The 19,045-nt window shown below is 51.4% G+C and overlaps 1 protein-coding gene across 1 annotated transcript; it reads left to right on the top strand.

Annotated features, from left to right (window-relative positions):
• Nucleotides 1-9,761: 9,761 nt before the first annotated feature.
• Nucleotides 9,762-18,163, top strand: LOC130834080 (keratin, type II cytoskeletal 3-like). Its single transcript, XM_057704163.1, is given in 11 exon segments — nucleotides 9,762-10,033; nucleotides 10,103-10,373; nucleotides 12,035-12,255; nucleotides 13,284-13,344; nucleotides 14,272-14,367; nucleotides 14,584-14,748; nucleotides 15,851-15,976; nucleotides 16,583-16,803; nucleotides 17,515-17,549; nucleotides 17,866-18,110; nucleotides 18,113-18,163. Coding segments are annotated over 11 exon segments (1,764 nt in total).
• The last annotated feature ends 882 nt before the right edge of the window (nucleotides 18,164-19,045 follow it).

Here is a 19,045-nt window from a genome sequence, read left to right on the forward strand (position 1 = left end):
CTCAATGTCCTGGGTGTGCTTCTCATGCCCCTTGTCAGATGGGGTGTTCTCTATGAAGGAGGTTGCAGCTCACCTTCTGCATCTTCTTCACCACCTTCTCCCACTATCCAATACCAAACGAATTGGAAAAGACAGGAAATGGAATTGCTTATTGCATTAAAATGCAACATAACTTTGTCCTTAGGGAATGTGATGCCATTACTGAGTAGTAGTTTGCATTTCAAAGTCAGTGCCAAATCCCCATGGCTGGTGCAGAGTTAGAGGGTGGAGACTACCTGGTTATGATGAATCCCCTACAACAAACAAATGATGCCACTTTTCAGGTATTCTTACTAAAGAGAGTCATAGCAAATGTTAGTGTATTTTTACTGCAAAGATTTCCAGCTGAGAGGGTGGGGGTAGGGCAGAGATTTGGCCCACCCTCTGCAAACCAAGTCCTGGCACTCCTGGAGCAGCACCTTTTTGGAGGGGGCACCTTTATCTAACCTGCACAAAGGTGCATATAGAATAGCTACGGCCTCCATCTCCCTCATTTATTGTCATCTTCTCCAAGGTCACTGCTTGACCAAGTGCCACTGGCCTTAAAGAACAAGCAAGAACACGGCTTCTCCTTTCTACATGTCCCCTGTTCATCCATCCTTCAAGGTCACATGTTTGGTCTCTTCTGCCCTGTGAGGATTTTCCCAACCTCTCTGGCCCACTTGAGCCTGGCCCCCTTCTCTTGCCCTCTGACCAGAGTTTGTCACACTGGACCTTGCACTGTTCTGGGCCACAAGTCTTGCTTCACCTGATGGCTTAAAAGACTTTGAGCGCAAGAGCTGAGTCTCCCAATTTCTGCTCAAGCCCAAGTTGCATGCTGGGCCTTTGAAGTCATTCACCTTGAATTTGGAAATGAGTGGATAAGCCACAGCTACATTCTTTTCCTTTCTTTAGCCCCTCCCACTAACCCTCCTCCCCCACTAACAGCTAAACAGCAATTTTACTTCCTCTAACCTTTGAACATTCTAGCTTGGGGAATAGAAAACATGTCTCTAAGTTCTCCTGGGCTTAAACTTTTTTTTTCCCCATGAACTTCAAAGAACCTCCCTCTAATCTATTTCATATTCTGAATCTAAGTGTTCTTCCTACAGCACAGGTCTGATGGTGTCACTCGTCTGCTCAAGTCCTTCAGTGGCCTCCTAACCCCTGTCAGGGTGAAGTCCAAACTCTCAGCATGCAAATCAGGTCCCTCACGATCTGACCCTTACTGACCTCTCCAGCCTCGCCTCCCATATCTCCTTCTTCAAACCCTGCACTCTGGTTACACTACGTTGCTTGTGATTTCCTACATATGTCATGCCTTCATTTGCCCCCAGACTCCCCTTGTCTGCAGATATGCACAGAAAGTCATGCTTTCTGTGGACTTCTGATTTTGAACAGCTTCTTATACCTGGACATTAAAATTTAGCCCCCAGCCAGAGGGTTTGGTTGCTGTCAACCCATATTCTCTTACTTTATATTAAGATCCATAGAGATTCAGACTGCAAAACCTCCCTCAGCACCCCCTGCCTCTCAGGGTCTGCTTCCTCTGCAAGATATCCTCTCTAACATGCAGTCTAAGATGTGTTTACTGAAATGCAGCACCCTGCCTCGCCTTGTTCTCAGGAGATGGCAGGACGTAGATCTCCTGCAGGTCTTCATTCTCTTGGTGGTTTTCCTGCAACATGATGTGGGGTCCACATTGGTACCTCCCACTTACCCTTTGTCACCTGCATGCTTGCCACCCCAATGGCTGCCAAGTTGCCATCAGAAGGGTCTAGGCTGGGGTGAGGGGCAGATTGCTCAGAACCTGGAACCCAGAAGCTGAGGATGGGTGAGTGTGTGTGTGTGTGTGTGTGTGTGTGTGTGTGTGTGCGCCCAAAGCCAAATAGGATGATTCCTGGCTGATGGACTGTTCCATACCATTTAAGCCTTTTCTCCCATCTATTATGTGAGTAACCAAAAGTCAGCTGCTTTTCTCATGTACTTGAGTTGGACATGACAAATGACCCTGGCAAAGAGAGAAACATTTCACAAAAGAATGTTCTTGGAGGCTGACATTATACTAATTCCAGAGTGCCCATGTACAGGGCCCTGTGCTGAGCTTGGAGCAGGGCAGGGAGATGCAGAGGTGAAGATGCGAGCTTTAGCAGGACGTTTTAGCTTCCTTTTCTTCTTTTCTTTCCCTTCCAAAGTCCATGTGGGCATTCAACCCAGTGTCAGGTTCTATATCTTTGGCAAGAGCCCTAGGATGTGGAATCCATTCATTTGATGTTCTGAATAGGGCTGGGTCTTTGCTGAACTGGGCTGGTATGAGGTATTTGGGGGTAAAGCCCCATACCCAGGGGTGGAGAGTCCTGTCCTAGCAGTCTGGGAACTGTCCAGAGATAAGGAGGGCTCTTTACTCAGGAGAGGAAAGGAAAAGCTTCATTTGGCTTTAGAGGCTCTTGATGACCCTGACATTCTGAGCCCCCCTACCTCCCACTCATGGATGTGATTCCCAGGATTGCTGGAAGGGCTTTCTCTAAGGATGACCACACTTTGTACACAATTTCTAGAGACAAGGTTTTCCTATAAACCTCTTTCTTAAGAGCTGGAATTTGAGTGACAAGAGCCAGTGACCCTGATCACTGGTGACAGGAGGAGCTTGGAAAGTCATTAAGCAGATGCTTGAAGTTAGGGTTGGGTCCCATTAGGTAGCAGCCCATTCATAGGAGAGCCTAAGTGTTTTTCTGCTTTGGATCTGGTGAAGACAAAATAAGACTAATGTCAGAGAAATCAAAGCAGCTGGTGACTCCAGGATTTGGGCTAAAGTGTGTTCAAGATTATTGGACATATAGAAAAGAGCACAGGCCCCCCAAAAAAAATAAATAAATAAAATGAAAAAATATTTAAGTACTGATGGTCCTCTGGGTTACTTCTTTGATCTACTGTTCTTTTCATGTTACATATTCTTCCTGGGTGAGTTTGCCAGCTTTCTTTCATTCATACATCTATTTAAATTTCATTGAGTACCAATTCAGTCCATGTACCATGAGGCATGATGGCTATGGAGATGCATACAACATGACTATTCCCTTGAGGAGCTGTGGTCTGGTATATATAAAGACAAATCAATACAGTGAAGTTCCTTGGAATAGCTATTCCAAAGAACAGCCTAGAGCTCACGTTATTTTCACCATGAGTATTCTGTCCCTCCTGTCCCCTCTTCCAGTCCCCCTTTAAAATCAACTTGGTTGAGGTATAATTTGCATACAGTAACAACACACCCATTTCAATGTTTTGACAAATGTATATACCCGTGTAACTGCAACCACAATCAAAGTCTAGGACATCTTCCAAAATGCTCTCCCGCCCCTTTGCAGTCATTTGCCCACCAGCCCTCAGGCCCAGGCTGGGCTTGTTTTCTGTCATTGTAGGTTAGTTTTCCTCTTTTAGAACTTCATGTAAATGGAATCATACAGAATATAATCTTTTTTGCATCTGGCTTCTTTATCACATCAGGATGTTTCTGAGATCCATTAGATATATGTGTTGTATTTTGCCCTGGGCTCTGGTTTGCGTTTTCTTGTTCTTAGCGGTGTGTTTTGAAGCCCCCTCCCCCTTTTAATGGCTCTGGTGGTGCTCTGCAATCATCAGCATTTGAAGCTGTGTCGAAAGGCTGAGTGATTGGCCCAGCCTCTTGGACTAGATGAAACTCTGCATGTGGTTTGAAGACAGACCAGGTGATGCTCTTCTATTGTTACCCAACCTTTCATAAAAACATGGAATTTTCCTCCTTTTTACAGTTCCTTTTGTTATAAAAATTAGTCCATCAGAATCAAAGCAAACTAGAGCTTTAAAAAATATTCCCTAAGATTCCAATTTGCCTAAGATTCTGACTCTGGAGGTCCGGAGTCGGGCTTGAGGATCTGGATTTAAAAAGCTATCTAGGGGTCTGATGTGCAGTCAGCACTCAGGGCCATTGCCCACAGAGTGAAGTCCCAATTCTGCAGCAGAACACGGAGAGATCATTACAGTCAGTTTCAACCTATACCTTCAGCTCCTTATTATCTCCTGTCCTCCCTCCATCTGCACGCGTATGGGATCTCTCACCAACACTCCCCCCATCCACATTTGAAATGTTTTCCTCTCTAATTGGGGTGTTGTTCTCCTATTGTCCACCTCCTGGGCCCACTCCTACTCATCCCCCTGTACCCCAGTCAAAATTACCTTCTCTCTGACGCCTTCCATAGCCTTTCTTCCTTTTCTGTTCATAGTACTTCCTCTGATCTAGTGTCAAAAACGTTGACCCCAAAGTAAGGAGTTGTTTACATGACTGACCCCCTCCTTCAATACAACTGTGAGCTCTTCCAGATCCTGTGCTCTGTCTTGTGCGTCACCATGCTGCCTGTCATATGTAGGGACTTAACAAATGATTGCTGAGAGAATGAATGGATGTTTGCAGAGATAACTGAATGAATAGTGGTCCATGTTGAATCCCATGGAGAGAATGAAGTCCTAGGGAAACAAGTGTTGGACACTCCCGCTGGGTCCTCTGAGCACTGTGCGTGACCGTCACGTACTGCTTTAGCTTTCTTGCCTTTTAGAAGAAAGCGGAGTCAATGGGTAGGCTGGAACAGCATCCACCTTCAGACTGCAGTCTTCAAACCTAGTTCATGCTTAATGCTTTTGTCATTTCCATCTGGGGTCACAGGTTGTATGAAAGTATTTTGTCTGTGAGTCATAAGAGGGTGTGTGTCTATGCGTGGCAGGTTTGCCCATTTGTCAGGTCAAATATGTGAAAGTGTTTTAAAAAGTTGAGGACGTTCCACAAATGTCAGATACTATTAAGTGTTGGCACGTATGCTTACGAGGCTGTGGCTTGGCTTTTCCGGGAACCAAGAACTTCCCGAGTTGTACGAGGCTAGCTGGGTGCTGGGGGATAGGGGACGGTCCCAGGTATAAAGTCTGCTCTCTGAGGGCTTCCACACTGGTTGAAAGGAGGGAAGATGTTCTCATTTGACTTATGGGTGTGGTAGGGGCAAGGGGTGTCCCAGGTGCTGTAGGACAGGAGAGGCCAGGGGTCCAGGCTGGTGATACGAGGCATTGTGATGGGGCTGGGCTGCTGCTGGCTCCTAAACGATGCATCAGTTTGGGGCGTAAAGGGAAGGGAGAGGGGGCTTTAAGTCCAAGGACTCTTCGTGATCCCTAGAGCAGAGGGAGAGCCAGCCAGAAGAGGTCAGGGCAGTGCCCGGCACAGAGAGGTGCTCAGGAAGTGGTGGCTGGGGGATGGATGAGGGGGAGAGCAGAGGAGGCTCACACTAGGGCCTCATTTAGAGGCTGGGGGAGGCAAAGGTCTCTGGCTGTGAACTGCTTAGTGTCACAGTGGTCCCTGGCTCCAGACTGTGGTCCATCAGCTTGCAAAATCCAGCCCATGGACCTGACCAGGAAGGAGGGAGTTGGTACAGTGCAAACTATCGCCTCTGCTGGGGAAATAATGCAAAGTGCCCTCCTGGAGGCCATGCTTGGACAAGTGTGTGGTGGTGTTTGTGACTTTTCTCCCAATTCCACACTCTGTTTTTACCTGCCATTTCTCGAATGTGATCAAATCCAAGTCAACTGTACAGAGTCAGGGCTTGCTCTGTGCACTGAGCTCTGGGCAGGACTCCAGATTGGGGCAGAACTGAGTCGGAGGCCTGGCTTTGCCACTTACAGTGTTGGACAAGTTACTTAATTTCTAAGCCTCAGTTTTCCTCATCTGTAAAATGGAGCTATGAAACTTTCCTATAGGGTTGCTATGAGGGTCAAGTGGGAAGAGGTCTGTAAAATGTTAATCACAGAGCCCACCGCCTGGCCAGTGCCCCATGACTTGCTTTTCTGCTGCTATTACAATCTCTCAGTTAACACAGTGCTTCTGTTCTTCAGGTTACAGAGCTCTTTACTGTACTTAACTCACCTCCCATCCTCTCTACCCAACAGGCAGAGCCGAGGGGTATCAGCTCTGTTTCCTGACTGGCTAAGTGGAGGCCCAGGGGGGTCTGGAGCCTGGGGCCACGGCCTCCTACTCCTGGCCAGGGGGCTTCCCATGGCACGGCTCTGACGGTCTCCTGGGTGGGAGGATCTGGACACTTTGAGGAGGCTGCCCTGTCCCTCAGGGCCCTCTCCTTCAGGGCTGAGCCAAGTTCAAAGCTGCAGCTGCTGGGCCCAAGGCCTTCTTTCCCGAGGTCCAGATGCCACGGAACTGGCCCCTCCTCGGGGAGACCTGGCTCAGAGCTCACCTGGTGTCTATGAACGGTTCCTCACGGAGCAGCCTTCCCTCTGACTGCAGACCCCAGGGCAGACTCTGCCCAGGACACCAGAGCTGAGCCCTCCACCCTTCCCTCCCTACAAGGCCTCCCAGCCAGGGTCCCCCATCCTGATGCAGCCCCATGTGCTTCTCCCTCTTCGGCTTTTTCCCACCTGCCGCCCCAGGCCCAGCATCATGTGCCAGCTGCTGTGCCGTGTGTGGCCAAGCCTGTCCTTAGCTCTGAGCACCCACATCTGAGTGCCCTTGTTCCCGGAGAAGCTGGGGCTGCCTGCGGGCAGGGGCAATTGCTCCTCTGCCTCCCTAGTTCCCCCAGTGAGGGCCCAGCTTCCCCAGAGCAGAGGAGGCCTTGGTCATTGTGCCGGCCTGGGAGGCACAGCCATGGCCACGGAGAGGAGGGGGTGCAGGGCTCCATGTCTCTCCTGGGACCCGGGTGCCCTCACTTCCCAGCAAGGCCCATCTGGGCTACTTCTAGCGGTGGTAACTCCCTCCCAGCAGCACAATCCCTTTCTCTCCCTAAGAGGCAGCAGAGGAGAGCAGCTGGGCTTTTATAGCCTGCGGGGGCCGGGAGGGGATTAGCAGTGGGATTTGCCAGGAAGAAGGGATTTGGGATGCGCCCTCCTTAGAGTCCCAAACTTCCACCCCAATCTCTTTGGACTTTGTTCTTGACGTTTAAAATGCAAACTGACTCCTCAGCATATTCAAACGGGGCCAGGGCACTGGCAGCCGCCCAGGGGTGGAAACCAGTTAATTGTTCCGAAGTGATTCCCTTTAATAGCATGCACGGAAAAAACATGGCAAGTGGGGGCGGGAAGACAGTGCGGGACATTTCCTCACTTGTTCTCAGGGTCTCTTTTGGGGAAGGCATCAGCCACATTCAGGATCCAAAGCACTGTTTGGATTTTGGAGTCAGGTTCAGCCTCACGTGTCAGCAACGGGAGCGGCTTTATATGCTGTGTTGTTCAGCTCCCCCTCTCCCAACCCCAGCCACCAGGCCACCCTCCGTCCACTTTCCCCAGCTGGACTGTCCTCAGCTTCATGGATGTCAGTGGCCTGAGATGGCGGCGGCGGCAATGACACCAGGGCACTGCTCGCTACTGCCCCTTCCTCCCACCCTCCTCCGTCCTCTGAACCCCGGGCTTCAGGAGATCAGGCGGGAACCTCACGCTCAGGTGCGCTGCCCTCCTTGTGCAGAGGAGGAAGTTGAGCAGCAGAGAGAAGACGCGGGTGCTGGCTGAGTGAGGATAGGACCTGGGCTGCCTAACTCTCCGTCTGTGTCCCTGTTTGGACCCAGTTGCTGTATCTTGGTTTCTCAGGTTAGCGAGATGCTTTGGGCAAGAATCAGGGCCGTGGGGGAATGAGGCAGGCAACGAGGTTTTGAAGGCAAGGAAGGCAATGCCTATCTGTGACATAAAGGGCTTCGCCGGGAAGAGAGCTCTGAGAAGGGAACCGTGATGAGAGTGTGTGTCTGCGTGTGTGTGTGTGTGTATGTAGAAAGTCCGGTCGTCTGAGGACACTGAATTCTGGGGCATGGAGACCTGGATCAGGCAGAACCTCCACTTGCCCAAACTTTCCTAGCCCCACTTGACATGAGGGTCTTTGTGACCTGTGTGCTTGAAGAGAACAGCAGCACAGTTTCTGGAACCGCTCCAAGGTTTCATGGGTCACTGGTTTAAACTGGCTCTATCCCCAGTTAGCTTATAGGGGAGCAATTTCCCTGCACTCCTGGTTGAAAGCGCAGGTGCTGAGTAGCCAGAAGGTGAGGGAGTGAACAAAGGGGACGGGTGAGACAAATGAGGGCAGATTCTTGGAGGAGCAGGTATCTGGGGACATGGGAGGTCAGATTGGAAGAGGAAAGGGAGGGCTCACTTAAAAGGGGGATGGGCTCCGTAAAGACTCATTTTCCGGAGAGTGCCTGGGGGTTCGCTGTCCGACAGGAGTCATCAAGACTGGTCTTTGCTGCTGCAGGGAAGTAGGAGGGAAGTGTTGTAAAAGTGATTAAACATTCATAGCACGCATGACAAGTGACATGACAGTTTGCTTCTCTCACAAATATCCTCTCAACAACCTTAAGAATAGCCGTTATTCTTTTTCTTCTTTTTTTTTTTAGAACCTTGATGGTGGTAAGAAAAGAGAAATTAGCAGATTAAATGGGGATTCTGTAAAATTTATGGATTTTTGGTCAGCAATGTGTCCTGGAAAAAGAATCAGAGATGAGAGGCAAGAATACAACAGAAAAGTGGGAGATACTGAGATGTTCCAAGAGTTTGGAACTCTCAGTCAAAAGATATCTGAATTTTTTTGGTAATATGGAATAAAGAACAATGCAAAGAAAATTAGGAAAAAAATCTACTCCTAGATCATGCTGTGGTTGGACGTAATTAGCCCTATTGTATACATTGTGATGATAAATAAAAATATATTTTAGAAAACTTGTGATGGAAAGAGCCTTCCCTTGCCTGTGATCTGAGTCAAGTCAAATGGCCACTGCCCAGCTGCAGGTGGAGGTTATTTATAGCCGTCCTTCGTCTTAAATGTTCCTGGGGAGCGACTCAAGCTTCCTAGATGGTGTAGATGATGTCACTCTGGGTTGCTGAGAGGAGAAATTAGAAATCCTGGAGACAATTCCCTAATGTGAGCTTGGAAAATGAAAGTCTTGTGGTCTCTCTGGCTTGGACCAGGTAGTCTGTACCCTCTTCTTGCCTGGAATGGCCTTCCTCCCTGTCCTCTCCCTCCCTTGAAATGCTTGGCTGTGGTCTGTACTTCCTCTCAGTCCACTGCACATCCCTCTCCTTCTCAGACCGAGCCTCCCCCCCGCCCCCGCAGTCAGCTCTCCATCCGAGGCCCATGTGGTCAAGAATGCGTCCAGTTGTATGAGTCAGATATGTACCTTCTTTTGCCTGGACGGCAGGAGCCCCAGAGGGATGCTATACCTTCTCTCACTCTTGCATCTCCTCATCTGTCTTTCTCCCTCCCAGCCCTGCCCCTTCATCTCCCTTCTACCCCCCGGTACTCACTGGGGCTCTGCACCCATCCCGTAATCTCCTGAGGCTTGATGGGCTGGCAGAGTGGCCGTGGGGATGCAGGAGAGGTAGAGAAACGCTGACCTGTCACTCCCGGGGTGGGAGCGTAAATTTCTCAGGGATTAGGGGCTGTGTCCAGCCCTGCAGGATGGCCCCTCTCCCAACTTCAGCTTATTTCAGGTGAGTAACCCTGGGAAGACAAAGCAGTTTGGAAATTGGGGGTGATTACCAAGGTGTGTTTTGAGTTTTGGACTCAGCCTCTTGCTGCCAGGCAAACCAAAGCTGGTAATACCTCAATTAGTGGCTGTCACCATCAGCCAGCCAAGTTCCCGGCCCTATATAAGAGCCACCCCTGGCCCAGAGCTTCAGAAGTTCTCTGAGTTTCCTCCAGGCTTCTGGGTCCACCCTCCCTTTGGAATACCTTGCTGTCCACCATGAGTCGCCAGGCCAGCTACACCCAACAATCCTGCAGGTCTTCCAGTGGGGGCCGCCGCCAGGGCTTCAGTGGGCACTCAGCTGTGGCGTCAGGCCAGAGCCGGGTCACTTCCACCATGTCCTCCTCAGCCTCCCGCTCAGGTGGGGGTGGTGGTGGATCTGGTGCCTGTGCCTTGTTGGGAGGAGGCTTCGGCAGCAGGAGTCTCTACAGCCTCGGGGGGAAGAAGAAGATCTCCATCAGCATGGCTGGAGGCAGCACCCGGGCTGGAGGGTTTGGGGGCACCAATGGGGGATGTTTAGGAGTCAGTGGTTTTGGAGGTGGTGGAAGAGGGATGGGCAGGGGCTTTGGTGGAAGACCTGGGGGCTTTGGAGGGGGAGCTGGAGGCTTTGGAGGAGGAACTGGAGGCTTTGGTGGCCTTGGTGGCTTTGGTGGCCCTGGTGGCTTTGGTGGCCCTGGTAGCTTCCCTGGGGGAATCCAGGAAGTGACTGTCAACCAGAGCCTCCTGCAGCCCCTCAATGTGGAGATCGACCCCCAGATTGGGCAAGTAAAGGCCCAGGAACGGGAGCAGATCAAGACCCTCAACAACAAGTTCGCCTCCTTCATCGACAAGGTGAGCCCACCTCGGAACAGCTGAGCAGTGAGAAAATCTGGCCTAACTGGGTTGGCCTCTTTTTCTCCTCCTTTTGCATCTGTGGAAGGACCTGCGGGTTCATCCTCTCCCTCCAGCCCTCGAGGGCATATCAGCAGGTGGTGGACCCGCGCAAGGGTGTGGCCGACGATGAAAAGATCTCAGTCCCTTACTGGATGGAGTTACTGTCCCCTCTGTAAGCCCTGTGACTGCAGCTCACCAGAGGCACTGCCGGGATTGTTTGCTGCCGTCATGAGTGTCCCCTCACTGCTGTCCTCTGTACCCAAACACAGAATTCCTTCTTTATCCTGGGGGAGTTGTGAGCGGCTCCTCTTTGAAAGAGAGGCCAGCTCTGCTAAAGCTGGATATTCACCTGAGTGATGAGTTAATCTGCCTTCAGCCTAAGGAGAGGGATGCAGAGAGTTTTGGGGGGTGGGATGGGGTAAAGGTGAGGGGTACCTCCTCCTGGGAGGAGGTTCTTACAGCATGAAGAGCTGTGACTGTTGAGGCCACTGACATTTGTATGCACGTGTCCGTGTGCGGGTGAGGCTGAAGTGATGTTTTAGAGGGATTTCTGTGCTCTGGATATTCCATGCAGGCGACACTGTGACAATTGATGTGGTGACTGGAGGGTATTCAGGCTCGGTCAGCTGCTAACTGAGGGGTTCCGCAGTCCTGCTGAGTATGACGTGAGATCTCTTTGTGACTGTGTGACTCTTTGCCCAAGAGTCCTGGGCAGAGCTGAAGGCAAAGTTGATCTTAACGTTGGAATATCAGACTTCGTAGAGGTGAATCTCTTCAAAGTCTAGTGACCTGCTAGTTCCCAGCAGACACCTGGGTGTCTAGATAAATTATTCACAGAAAGGTAGAAAGTGATGTGCAAATGCCACTCCCCACAGAAGGTGGGTTTCCCTGCCCAAGGACTTCTCAGCAGCAGCTCTCAGCGTCCTTAAAGGGGGTCCCAGTATAAGGCCTGGCACATGCCTGGTGCCCTGCAAATGTTTGCTGAATGGCCAATTGATTGATATTTACTCCACCTGTTCATACCGTTGGCCTTGAGCTTGTGTACAGAAATGTGTTGTAGGAAATGAAAGTTTGGCCAGTGGTTCAATTTAAATGCAACTGAGCCTTACATTTAATCAGGCTTGGCAGTGGTGGCCGACCCTACCTAGATGCATCTGGACCCCTGTTTCTGGGACTAGGGCTGCCTGAGAGCCATTTCTCTGTGGGTTCCTTTATTCCTCACCTTAGTGCAGGGCACCCCGATGTACTGTAAACCTCTTCCTGGAGACTACACCTGCTATGTAAGCTCTCGATCTCCTGCTATTTGTTGAGTACCAAGTGAAAGAGGAACGAATGAATGAATGAATGATACACTGGGAAGATCATCTAGTCTAGGTATCAGGAAACTTAGTTCTGTTTTGTTACTAACCTGCAGCGTGACCTTGGTTATTCCGGGCTTCAGTGTCCTTATCTGCACAGTAGGGCTCTGCCTCCCTTGCATGGCACCAATACTGCTATCCACATGGGGTTAGTACTGAACTATGGCGGCGTGCAAAATGCAGCCCCACAGGAGAGATGGGGAGACCCCGGGAAGCTGGCTGCAGACAACACCCTGATGCTCTTTTCTTACTGGGTGGCAGGTGCGGTTCCTGGAGCAGCAGAACAAGACCCTGGAGACCAAGTGGAGCCTCCTGCAGGAGCAGGGCTCTGGCTCTAACGCCACCAACCACAACCTGGAGCCTTTTTTTGAGAACTACATCAGCAGCCTAAAGGCCTTTCTGGATGGGCTGCCCGTTGAGAAGGACAAGCTCCTCGAGGAGCTGAGGAGCATGGAGGAGATGGCGGGGGACTTCAAGAAGAGGTGTGTGTCGCCCCGTCCTCAGCGGGGCGAAAAGGGGCAGAGGGTGGGCTGGAGGTGGGAGGGGGCAGCTCTGTTCCAGCTAGCTGCAAGGTGGTGGGAATTTACCCCCACTTCATTCCACTTTCAAAATCCCAGTCTTAACAAATAGTGGCTCATGGTTTGTTTGGGGCAGAAACCCTTTCAGGAATTTAATGAAAAGGTATATACATTCAAGACACACTGACGTTTATTCACAAACCATATAGACTCAGATAACACCCTCTGTCCTCCTTGGACTAGATCATCTCCAAGTTCCCCTCCAAACATGAGTTTTATTTCTCTTGTCAATAGACTTCTAAATGAGAAGCAACTTACTTCATAGTTAAGAGTATAGTCTTTGGGGTCAAGGTCTATTTTGCCACTTATCAGCTCTGTGATCTTGGGCTAATTCCTTAGCTTCTCTGTGCCTCAGTCTCCTCATCTGTAAAATGGAGACAGTGATAGCATTTACTCTGTTGATTGTGGTGAGGATTGAATGAGTTAATACAAGCATCATCCACAGAACAAGACCTGACACGTTCTTAGTGACCATTCTTGGTTTTCATTAATTCAAGAAGTACCTGGTAGTTCCCTGGTGGCCTACTGGCTAGGATTCAGCACTTGTACTGCCGTGGCCCAGGTTCAGTCCCTGACTGGGGAACTGAGATCCTGCAAGCTGCACGGAGTGGCAAAAATAAAAATAAAAATCAATCAATAAATCCTGCGATTAAAAAAAAAGTATTTATTGGGAGCCCACGGGGCTACTGTACTTGCTGTACATAGAGCTGGCCCCAGGCCCTCCCTCCCTAGAGCACACAGTGAAGGCTCAGTGAAACCTGTAGAAAAACCAGGTCTCAACTGAACCTGGAAGGTGGTGTATTGCAAGGACACAGGCCTTGAACTAAATGGCAGGACAGGAAGCCCTGAGTCCTCGTTACTTATACGAAGAGCTCTGGGGCCGTGATGATGTCCCGGGGAATGTGGGCCGGAAAGTGACTCTTTCCTCACAGATACGGAGAGGAGGTCAACAAGTGCACGGCGGCAGAGAACGACTTTGCTGTCTTGAAGAAGGTGAAGGGTTCTTCCCCCACCTCTCACACCAGAGCCCCGCTGAACACTGTGCTGGGAGGCTGAGGGGAGGCAAAGTCCAGTCCTGCTACTTTGAGGGTCTCCTTCTGGCCACGTGGGTGAGAGAGGGCCAGGGAGGGGGCCCCTCGCCAGCAGGTTGGGAGGCGCCAGGCCTGGCACCTCAGGGCCCAGCGGCTCCCCTCCCAGGAGGAGGGTCTGAGGGTCCACCAGACTTTGCCATGCGGCTCCCTGATGGGCATGTGAGTTTATGAATCCCATTAGGCCTTGAGTTGTGAATAGAAAGTGCAAGGAAGGAATAGTTTTTGTTTTGTTTTGTTTTGTTTTCTGGAGTGTATTCCCAGGAGCAATTAAAAGAAATTTTATTGGAGTCTAGTTGATTCACAATGTTGTGTTAGTTTCAGGTGTATAGCAAAGTGAACCTGTTATATACGTATCCACTCTTTTTTAGATTCTTTTCCCATATAGGCCATTACAGAGTATTGAGTAGAGTTCCCTGTGCTGTACAGTAGTTCCTTATTAATTACCTATTTTATATAGAGTAGTGTGTACCCAGGAGCACGTTAAAGAGAGCCTTTGAGTGCTGCAAATTTAGATTCTCCCCCAGACCCTCCTTACAAATTCTCCTCACCTGATCTCACAGTAATGGCCCCGGCCCCATCCCGTGTTCTCCCTTTCACCCTCGTAGCCTCTTCTGCTATTTTCTGAGAGGTGTCCTCCAGGCCAGCCTGCAAGATAGCCTACTTGGTGACGTTAGGCCAGGTCTGCCTGTGTCCGGATGGGCGTCTCATTTCCCCTGAGTGGGAGATCCCAGGAGGCTGGCCCCTGTGGCCTCTTCCTCCTGCTCCCTCAGTGCTCAGGACAGGGCTGAGCCCACAGGTTAGAGGGGACCAAGACTGAATTCTCTTCCAGGACACTGATGCGGCCTACATGACCAACGTGGAACTGGAGGCCAAGGTGGACCGTGTGACAGATGAGGTCAACTTCCTGAAGGCCCTCTGCGAGGCTGTAAGTCTGCCCCTCACCCCCAAGCCTTGTGACCCACCTGCTTCCCGTCTCCTAGAGAAAAAGGCCCCCCAGTAGGAGTTTGAGTCCTGCCCATCCTTCTGACAAATGTGACACCTTCCTACCTGTCCCTCAGTCTGTCCAGAGCCCTGCCTCCTGAGCTCGTGGCTCTCGTCCTCTGGGGAGCTCAGGAGGGGGCGTCTCTGCCTGGCTCTGCAGGAACTGTCCCAGATGCAGTCAGACACAAGTGACACATCTGTGGTTCTCTCCATGGACAACAACCGCTGCCTGGACCTGGACAGCATCATCTCTGAGGTCCGTGCCCAGGATGAGGCCATTGCCCAGAGGAGCAAGGCTGAGGCCGAGGCCCTGTACCAGACCAAGGTGGGTGACCCTATCATGTAGTCCCATCGACCTAGCTGGTCAGGCTACCCAGGAGGGCAGAGCCTGCCCCAGAGTCATTCTTCTCTGCATCTCCAGTATAGTAGCTCCTCCCCTCCCCACTGGGCTGGTCTTGCTGACAGACCTCTGCCTTCCTCATCAGAGAGCTCTGACTTTGCTCTAACCCCATGCTTCTCAATGAGAGCGGAAGGTATGCTTTTCTCCCAGGAGCCCTTTGGCAATGTGTGCAGACAGTTTTTGTCATCACACCTAGGGGAGGGGATGGGGTGCTACTGGAGCCTCGTGGGTAGATGCCAAGGGTGCTGCTAAGCATCCTATAGTGCATGAGACACCTCCTCCCACCAAACAAAAAATTATTCTGCCTGAAGAGTCAGTAGCGCCACGGTTGAGAAATCCTTAACCTAAATCCTTACGGTTGCATTTCTTTTATTGTTGGAGACACTTGCATCTCTCTTGCACCAAACTGGGCCCTGTCTTGTGTGCTTCTGATTTGATCACACTGAGGGGTTGAAGCCAATGACGGAAAGGAAGGGGGGGAAGGGAGAGGGAGACTGAACAAAGTTAGAGGACAGGCACAAGGAATTCTGTACACCCTCCTCCGGTCCCCAAATCTGAATGGTTCACAAGTTAGCCCTTACACATCATTACACGCTTCTGGCTTTTCTGCCCAAGGAAGTATAGCCTGCTGCGTAAGAGACGGCTCCAACAACTAAATGTTTGCATTCATGCTCCATCCCACTTACTCGACAGCTGGGTGAGTTCAGCCAAGGTATTCAAGCAATCTGTGCCTCAGCTTTCGCATTCATAAATGGGGATAATAATGCCTTCCTCACCAGGGAGTTGTGAGGTTCAGTGAGGTACAGCACAGGGCTTGGGGTAACGTGGATGCTCAAAAAAAAACAGCGATTGTGCTGGAAGATGAGTCCCTGCTGCAGGGGACAGAGCACCTGGTTCCTCCAGCTGGATGACCTCACACAGACCACATGGCTGTTTTAGTTTTCCTGTTTGTGACATGAAAGGGTTGGATTAGGGGACCTGTAAGGCCCTGCTGGCTTTCTGAACGTGTGACTCTTTTCAAACACAGTTGGGTGAGCTGCAGACCACGGCCGGCAGGCATGGGGATGACCTGAAGAGCACCAAGAGTGAGATCTCGGAGCTCACCCGCTTGATCCAGAGGCTGCGGGCAGAGATCGAGAGCATCAAGAAGCAGGTGGGAAGGAGGAGGAGGAGCACCCACCTGAGACTGTGGGCTGATGCTTGCACCATAAACTTGGGGCTCAGCATTCATGCCCCAGCCTCACGCATGCTAAGATTGATGGGGGGGGGGGTGGTTCTGGGCTATGTCATGTGGACCCAAGTCCTGCCTGGAGACTGGAGGTTGATGTGGGCCAGAAATACTGAGTTTAGACATGATCAGGGAGGTTGGGGAAAGAAGCCGATTGTGTGAAGACAAAATTGGGAGAATAGCCAAGGCAGCTTACATCCAAATGCGTTAGGGCAGAGAGACATTTCCTCGGATAATTCAGGAAGACTTCCTGGAGGAGGAGGATTTTCAGAAGATGCTCAGTCTCAGAGAGGAGAGAGGTATAGGAGGAGTCTGGCTCCTCCTGAGCTGGGTTAGGTCTGTGAGGCCAGATGCTGCTAATCCCACTCCTTGATGCACTAGGATCTCAATTGAGGCCCAGGCTTTACCCTCCTGGGCTGAAGTTTCCTCATTTGCCCAATGGGGTGATCCACGTGAAAGCAACAAGCACACAGGCAGGCCCTCAGTGAATCCACTTGAACCTAAACTGAACTCCTGGTCCCCCCCACCCAGAATGCCAACCTGCAGACAGCCATCGCTGATGCAGAGCAGCGTGGAGACGTGGCCCTCAAGGATGCCAGGGCCAAGCTTCAGGACCTCAAGGCTGCCTTGCAGCAGGCCAAGGAGGACCTTGCCCGGCTGCTGAAGGAGTACCAGGAGGTGATGGATGTCAAGCTGGCACTGGACATCGAGATTGCCACCTACCGGACCCTCCTGGAGGGCGAGGAGTGCAGGTTAGTTGGCATCCCTCTGGTTCCCAGGAGGCCCAGTGGCCTGGTGGCTTTCTTGCCAGAACGTGTGGCCAGCTACTGTGTGTGTGCGTGCACGCATTGCTGGAGGTGGTGGTACTCCTCAGCAGGCCCAGTCCCCTCCTTTTAAGGGCTTTGAGATGCTGCCAATCCTCCAGGAGGACTCTATTTTCTGTGCGATAGTGACACCACCAGAAACTGACTTTGGATGGATTTCCCCATCCTTCATGTCTCATGTTTTAGCTGTAAGACACGTCCACAAAGAGGAGGACTCAGGCATAAATACTACTTCTAGGTTATTTCTTTTTTATTGCCTTAATTGTAGGTTTCTGAAAAATGGGTTCCTGTAGGCTGGCACTTGGTTTTAGGGCTCCGGCCCTTGTCGGTTCAAATACTATTTATTACACAGGCTTATGAGGAGTGGGGAGAAGATGGACAGGCGCAGGAATGACCCTCTGCTCTGTTGCCCTCTGGGGAATGTTAGTAGAAAGGGTAACAGTTTAAGTCCAACCTTACCCAACAGAAAGAGAAATGCACGTCATGGCTTTTTGAGCACCTATTTCTCAATGTCAAAATCAATCAGGAAGGAGCTGGGGGGACCAAGGCTTTCATTGCTGTTGACCTAAGCAAGATGCATCTAGGGAAAGGGGGCTCTGGCAGAGATCACTGACACTGAGGTCCGGTCTTCCCCAATAGGATGTCTGGGGAGTGCCAGAGTTCTGTGAGCATCGGTGAGTAACGGTTCCTTCTCTAGAAAGGGGCCGGATGCCTTGGGATAATGTTTCTCAAAACGTGAGGACTGTGGGCCAGTGCCGGCGGGAGATCATCCTGTGTGCCAGCTGGAAAGAGCCGTAGGGTAGTGGCCGGGTAGGCAACCTCCCCTGTCCATCTAAAGGCCTGCCCTCTCCCCACTCCGCAAAATCTCAGTGGGCGGTACCCAGGGAAGACATGTGGGCAGAGGGGAGCAGCTCCTGGACTGGGAGCGGGAGGGGTGGGCGGGCAGCATGGACCTCGGAGAAGCTCGCTGACCCCAAATGCTTTTTGCAGAGATGGTGCACAACACCAGCGGCAGTGGCGGCGGCGGCTCCAGCGGCGCCGGCTCCAGCGGCGCCCTGGGAGGAGGAGCTGGGGGTCGCGGAGGCCTGGGTAGCGGGGGTCTGGGCAGCGGGGGCCGCCGCCGCGGGGGCCTGGGCTCGGGTGGGGGTTCCGGAGGGGGCTCCGCGGTGCACCGGGGCTTCTCCAGTTCCGGGGGTTCGCGCGCCGTCAGCGGGGCAGCAGCAGCAGCAGCTCTGGCCGGGTCGCACAAAGCTCCTCCCAGAGCCAGCGGTCCCACCACAAATTCTGAACGGGGCGCCTGAGGTGTCCCGGACCTACCAGCCCCCTTCACACCCCAGCTCTGCGTGCCCTTTCACACCCCCGTGGGACCCTTTCCTGACCTGCACCCCAGAGCCCCACCCGCCCAGACGGCCGGCATCACAGCACAACGTTTGCTGGAAAGGATGATCTGGCTGAAGGTGGAGCCGCAGTGGGGCCCCACCGCAGGCACGTGTTCCACTGCCTTATGGGAAAGCCCCAGCCAGCCCTGTGCACAAGAGGCTCCCCATTCTCGTAGGCAACCCCCCCACCCCCCACCCCCACCCCCATCTCCTGCTGATGCTTTGATTTCCCTTGAAAAGTATTTGTCCTTTCTTGGCACCAAGATAAGAATTCTCTGTTCTGTATCTTCAATAAACTGCATTGTTTCAGACATAGTGGTAGGTAGACTTTTCCTTCTGGATTCCAAGGTCATTGGGTCTGATCTCCACTGCCCGTGGCTCAGGGCAGTCCCTTTCACTACCAGAGCTCTGGCCTGAGCCTGAAGGGAGACCTTAGGGAGGGAGTTCTGAGAATTCCCAAGGGGGAGGGGCTGGGCCTTTTATCCACTGAACCCTGCAGGACACAAATCAACTTCCTTCATTGATCAGATATTCAGTTCATGGAAGTTTCATTGCACTTGAAAAAAGTTGTAGGTTAGATTTCCTTGTTTTTGAATAATTCCAAACGTGTCTGAAATTGTCAATAATTACAGCTAATCATAATCCAATGAGTTGCAGATAGTCAAATATTTTCAAAAGCAATTAGAAAAATTCGAATGTTTCATAACACAAAATTGTATATGCTAAGGGTGTATTTTTAACATGTTTGCTATGATTCAGAGTCAAACCTTCAAATACGAACAGTTAGGAGA

Source organism: Hippopotamus amphibius, chromosome 12 (assembly GCF_030028045.1).
Source record: "Hippopotamus amphibius kiboko isolate mHipAmp2 chromosome 12, mHipAmp2.hap2, whole genome shotgun sequence".
NCBI lineage: Eukaryota > Metazoa > Chordata > Mammalia > Artiodactyla > Hippopotamidae > Hippopotamus > Hippopotamus amphibius.